General features: G+C 44.8%; 1 protein-coding gene across 1 annotated transcript in view; it reads left to right on the forward strand.

Moving 5' to 3' along the window:
- The window catches only part of MYH9 (myosin heavy chain 9), a 69,332-nt gene extending 63,587 nt beyond the window's left edge, over positions 1-5,745 (forward strand). The window contains exons 34-41 of the mRNA XM_048048293.2: positions 31-192; positions 880-1,008; positions 1,361-1,449; positions 1,653-1,776; positions 2,813-3,021; positions 3,453-3,561; positions 3,864-4,036; positions 4,210-5,745. Coding sequence (XP_047904250.1) covers positions 31-192; positions 880-1,008; positions 1,361-1,449; positions 1,653-1,776; positions 2,813-3,021; positions 3,453-3,561; positions 3,864-4,036; positions 4,210-4,330 — 1,116 coding nt within the window. The 3' untranslated portion in view covers positions 4,331-5,745. The remainder of the gene's footprint in view (positions 1-30; positions 193-879; positions 1,009-1,360; positions 1,450-1,652; positions 1,777-2,812; positions 3,022-3,452; positions 3,562-3,863; positions 4,037-4,209) is intronic.
- Positions 5,746-6,000: the final 255 nt, after the last annotated feature.

The raw sequence follows: 6,000 nt of genomic DNA on the forward strand, positions 1-6,000 counted from the left end.
GGAGCTGAATGCCTGAATTTCTCTGTACAGGTGCGGGAGATGGAGGTGGAATTAGAGGACGAGCGAAAACAGCGTTCCATTGCTATGGCTGCCAGGAAGAAACTAGAGCTGGACCTGAAGGATTTGGAAAGCCATATAGACACTGCTAACAAGAACCGTGAGGAAGCCATCAAGCAGCTCCGCAAACTGCAGGTGAGGAGCTGCAATTGTTTAGCAATCAGTTTCAAGCTTTTACCCAGGGAAATGGGATACAAGATTTCACCTCATGAGAACCATGCATCAGTGTCACAAGAGCAGCAACCTTGTAGCAATTCACCAGGAAAGATTTATTGGCATTTCAAATACCCTTCTAACCCTCATCTGCCTTTTTATCTCCATAGGAGACAAGCTGTAGGGAAAGTCCACTCTAGTGCTTGCCTCATATCAGTGTTTCTGGAAAGGATTATGGAGTCGCGAAGCTAGAGGGACTTAAAAAGATGATGTAGGCCTTCTGTCCCAAGACAGTTCTGTTATACCTTTCTAATTCCTATTGGCATTTGTCTGATCTGTTCTTGGGAAAAATGCCAAATCCTCCCTTAGGCTATCCATTCCGTTGCTTCACTGGAAAGCTTCCTGTACCATCACCACCCCCAATCTAACAAGGCTTTTTTTCCCCTTACAAAAAAAAAAGCGGCCCTGTTTGCTTCCATTATTGCTTCTCCTCATTTCTTATCAAATGAAAAATGGATGATTCTTTTTCTTTTTACAGCAGCCTTTTAGGTAGCTGAAGACTAATGAAGTCCCTGTTTCTACTTTTCCTGCCCACGTTTCCTGTAAGATAAATTGAATTTGTTCGTGTACAGACTTGGAAATCCATCCTTTTTTGTTCTCCCTTTTTAGGCGCAAATGAAGGATTACATGCGGGAGCTGGAGGACACGCGCACCTCCAGAGAAGAGATCTTGGCACAGGCCAAAGAAAACGAGAAGAAGTTGAAGAGCATGGAGGCAGAGATGATCCAATTGCAGGAGGTAATGGAATATGCATGCAGCTCAAGGGTTTGTTCGTTTTCTTTGGCCAAGAACTAAGTGTGGCAGTCTAAGCTCAAGTGGTTATTTCCTTTCTTTTCCTTTCTCTTGTGTTATTTTTTGCTCTGCTCAAGTATAGGGTCCCCTTCCAATTGCAGAATTTGGCCCTTTCTTGACAGCAGCAATAGGAGTGATGCAAAACAAAGGAAGTTGTGGGGTGGAAGGGAAACTGTCTTTTAATTAAGTCTGGATCTAGCTCGAGACTGTACCACCCATTACCAGTAACTACTTTTTCCTAGGCTGCGTTAGTTGGTCGCTTCCCATTGCATCACTGACCGTCTCGTTTTCATTCCAGGAACTTGCAGCTGCCGAGCGTGCCAAGCGCCAGGCCCAGCAAGAAAGGGATGAGCTGGCTGATGAGATTGCCAACAACAGTGGTAAAGGGTGAGTAATGTTCCCTGCTCAAGGGTGGAGGAGCTGGTTTAAGAAAATACTTCGCAGGCTGTTATTTTTCTGCAGACTGAAGCATGTGCTGTATTCTCTGTGCTTTTGAAAGACAGACTTAATTTTATAAAATTAAAAGCAGCAGGTTTTCCCCCAAGGCATCACTTCTGCCAACATCACTTAAATGTTTGTGTGTCTTACAGAGCACTGGCCATGGAGGAAAAGAGACGCCTGGAGGCCCGGATAGCACAGCTGGAGGAAGAGCTGGAAGAGGAACAGGGCAACACTGAGATAATCAATGACCGGCTCAAGAAGGCAAATCTTCAGGTACCTGTTCAGGCTGTCTGTGTGAGCAGAGGCTCACTGATCTGTGTAAATTGCCAAAATGTGCTCTGAAAAATGTCCACAGATGTGAGCAAGGTGAAACACCTGAATACCACAATAGAGCAAATAGGATGGGCAGTCAGAGTAATGTTAACTCACTGATTTTGATCATGGAGTATTAAATGATTTTGGTAGCTGGAACCATCTTCAGAGTTTATCAGGAATTCCCAGTCACCACCCCTGCCTCTTTTTTTTTAAAAGGAGTTATGAGAAATATGATCTGAAGTATGCTTTCCCAACTTGGCGTGCTGAAAAGTGCCACAATGTGTTCGGAAAGTGACTTTTCTGCCAGTTCTATGCTTTTTCAAACGGACTAACCATATGGAATTTGTTAGGCTGCTATAGAAACCATGATCTTAATCTGCCTGTTCTCTGCTCTATTTTATCTGTCCGACTTTGAGGGTCAGGCGTGTTGTTTTGTTAGCTCTCTAAAGCCAGGGAGCTAGGCTGATGGTTTTCCAAATGGCTTCTTTGCACCAGAGAGCATGTCAGCCAGAGTCCTGGATTGGAAGTGGATTGAGTTCTTGCCCTTTCACCTTTGAAAGTCAGTAGTTTTAGGCTGCTTCTTTGTAGTCAAAGTAGACAGAGCAAATAAGTGATAAATTAGGAAAGCACGTTTATTGAATCCACTTGCCTTCAGGATGGATGCAATTCACTGGGACTGGTAATTACTCTGTTAAGTGCCAAACCATGGCCTTCACCCAAGAGGGCATTGTACAAGGTTGGCAAATTTAGTCCTAAGATGAGGTTGATAAGCTTGTTTTTCAAGTAATTACTTTGGAAATCTGAATAAACTAAGATATTTTAAGATGTAGTCTGTATCTCTTGTTTACAGACAGCTCCTTCTGTAGCAGAGTTATTCTACATATTCAGCTCACCCTGAGGGTTCTTTTTCTTTGCATGTCAGCATGTGTCTGAGAAATAAATCCTGCTTTCTGGCTGGAGCACTCGATATGCTAAGTACTACTTCTCTCCACAGATTGACCAGATGAATGCCGACCTGAATGCTGAGCGTAGCAATGCACAGAAGAATGAGAACGCTCGCCAGCAGATGGAGCGCCAGAACAAGGAGCTTAAGCTTAAACTGCAGGAGATGGAGAGCGCAGTGAAGTCCAAGTACAAGGCTACCATCACAGCCTTGGAAGCCAAGATAGTGCAGCTGGAAGAGCAGTTGGACATGGAGACAAAGTATGTCCTAGCAGAAACTCCAGTTGTTTTGAGTCTCCTTGCCCTCTGGGATTTTAAACCGTTCTGAACAAATTCTGATTTGTCTGAATGAGGGCTTCATTGTAGGTACAGGGCAGTGCAGAAGTAAGATCTTGACAAACCTTCCTTGTTTCTCACTCCAGAGACTTTTAGCTTTGACCAAACTTGTAAAGGTGCAGCTGTGATACATTCTTGCTGTTCCTCTGTAGCTTCAGTATCAAGTCGTGTCTTGTGACATCAGAATTTTTTGTCATCTCTAGGAAAAATTGCCTCCCATCCTCTTTTTTAGTTTTTTCTTTTCTACATTAGAATTCTGCTATCTTTTTTTTTTTTTTTTTTTTAACTTACCCATGTCTTCTGGTTGGGCACAAGAGGAGAAAGTTCTTGTCTGAGCTGTCACTATTTCTGTGCAGGGAGCGCCAGGCTGCCAGCAAGCAGGTGCGCCGTGCCGAGAAGAAGCTGAAAGATATATTGCTGCAGGTGGATGATGAGAGGCGTAATGCTGAGCAATTCAAAGATCAGGTGTGTATAGTTACCCTGCAGTTCGTTGACTCTTCTGGTGGGAAGATTTTCCTTCTATGATCGAGGCACCATCTGTATTTAAGAGGGTTCTAGCATTAACCTTCTTATGGGTTTCTCTTCTTTCTCCCTCACTATAATAAGATGAAAATGTAATGCTTTTAAGGAAAAGCTTGGAGCTGTGGAGTTTTAGGCAGCTGCCTTCAGGAAGGGAAGGGAGGCTTGGGAAACTCTGCTATTTTGCTGTGTAACTACTATGCTATGACTCTGGTTAAATGCTGATTTCTTCTCCCGTACGTCCTCAGGCGGACAAGGCGAACATGCGCTTGAAACAGCTGAAACGCCAGCTTGAGGAAGCAGAGGAGGAGGCCCAGCGAGCCAACGCATCCCGCAGGAAGCTCCAGCGTGAACTGGAGGATGCCACTGAAACAGCTGATGCGATGAATAGAGAGGTCAGCTCCCTCAAGAGCAAACTCAGGTAAGGCAGAGTGTTTTGTGCGATACCTTGGCAGCCAGCGCAGCACGGGCTTGCTCTAGCTGTCCACAGTAAGCGGTGCAGCCAGGGACTTCCTCTAGTTTTTCCAAAGCCCGCCATGTCTGGTAAGTTCAGTGAAATCTCGTTTTACTGACATGCTGTCTGTCCTTCCCTAGGCGTGGGGACCTGCCGTTTGTTGTGACACGTCGAATTGTCAGGAAGGGTACAACAGGGGAGTGCTCCGATGAGGAAGTGGATGGCAAGGCAGATGCTGGCGATGCCAAAGCTACTGAATAAGTCCTCTCATTTTACCCAAGTTACGTGTGATGGAGTGACCCATCCACCCTCCCCTCTTTCATTGGACTTTCTGCAAACCCTCTTTAATTGGCCAGGGATCAGCAGAGTAAGCCCAGCTCTTTGTATCTGGAGCCATTGGGCATCTGTGTTCCTAGTTTCCTCCTCTTTCCAGTTTCCTAATCCTCTTTGTATTTAATGCCAAAGAGTCAGTGCTCTGAAATCTGACCAGCAGTTTGGCAACTGCAAAGTCCTCTAGAACTGTCTGTGCCATGTCTGCTGGTGAATCCTTACACGATTTGGAGGGAGCTGGGTGAGGGAAAGATTTTTGCTGTAAATCTCCTTTTTGTTTTCAGATCTTAGCTGCAGGGAAGCTCCTTCCTGTATTCTTTCCCCTCCCTCTTTGCTTTCGGCAATCATGTTCAGTGACCTCAGACTTTTAATCTGCCCACCCACATGGTTTGGGAGCAGTTTCAGGAAAAACGGTGTGCTTTGGCCATGGCAATTCACCCTTCTTTCACATGGTTCCAGGGAGAGGTGAAGAGGGAAGCTCCTCTTGGGACAAGTCTCCCTGGCAGACTTGCCAAAGTTGTCTTTTTTTTTTTTTTTTTTTTTTTTTTTTAAAAACTCCTCTCTTCCTTTCTCCTCATTTTACTGTCTGGACAGATCTCTGAAGTGCAATGATGTCCTGTTAGTGTCTCTGCCTCTGAGCGGTTTCATCTAAGGTAGTGTGGACCAGTAGTTAATGACAGGCTGGGGAAGCAGAACAGTGTCCTCGTGCTTGTCTGAGAATCTCTGGGGGACCAAATATATTTAATGGTAATAGGATCTAGGGGAATTTAATAGGGTAGTGGGCAGAGGGGTGGGGATGAGGGGAGGGAAATCCCTCTTTTATTGACATGTCCAAGCCTCTTGCACCTGCTCTATAACCAGGGGTTGGGATTAGTTATTGTGCACCATTGACTAAGAGTATATTAAAAAAAAAACTTTAATCTGCACAGATATATGTAAGGCCTTTGTATCTCTCGTAATAAGTAATTAAGAAAAAAATAAAGGTCTTTATCACTGCCTTTCTATTGGGACCATGGTTATATATAGATAGTCTTTACTTTTCTACACCGTACACTGGTTGCTGGATTTTACGTGTATTCCTAACCGTATTGTATATGCTGCATTTAGACCTACTTATGAGCAAAGTAAAAATAATTAAATATGAAGCGCCATACTGTATGCCTGAAGCGCTCTAAATGCAGGAGCCTCATGTCCCAATTGCTGTCACAAAAAAAAAAATTAAATTTTTTTTTTTTATATAGTACAAGTGCCTTAGCATGTGCCTCAGCTGTGTGTCACCACTACAGTCAGTAATGGATTACTGGTGCTCCACTGATGTTACCAATAAAGATTATCCATGTGCTGCAGTCTGTGTGCCTGTGTTGCCGTTCCCTCCTTCTCTAGATGCCGTGAAAGTCGTGTGCACAGCTGCCCAAAGGTCGTGGCGTCAGAGCAGCAGCCTGTCAGGGCAGCAGAGCTGCAGGATTCCCTGATGCTGAAATGGGATGTCACCGTGTCCTTGGTGTACTACCTCGGCAGCTGGCAGTGGCCAACACCGGGGATTTCGCAGGAAGATAACTCGCCTTGGGGGCGTGCTTTCGGAGTTAACTGTTCAAAACATG

The sequence above is a fragment of the Anser cygnoides genome, chromosome 1, assembly GCF_040182565.1.
Source record: "Anser cygnoides isolate HZ-2024a breed goose chromosome 1, Taihu_goose_T2T_genome, whole genome shotgun sequence".
Classification (NCBI taxonomy): Eukaryota; Metazoa; Chordata; class Aves; order Anseriformes; family Anatidae; genus Anser; species Anser cygnoides.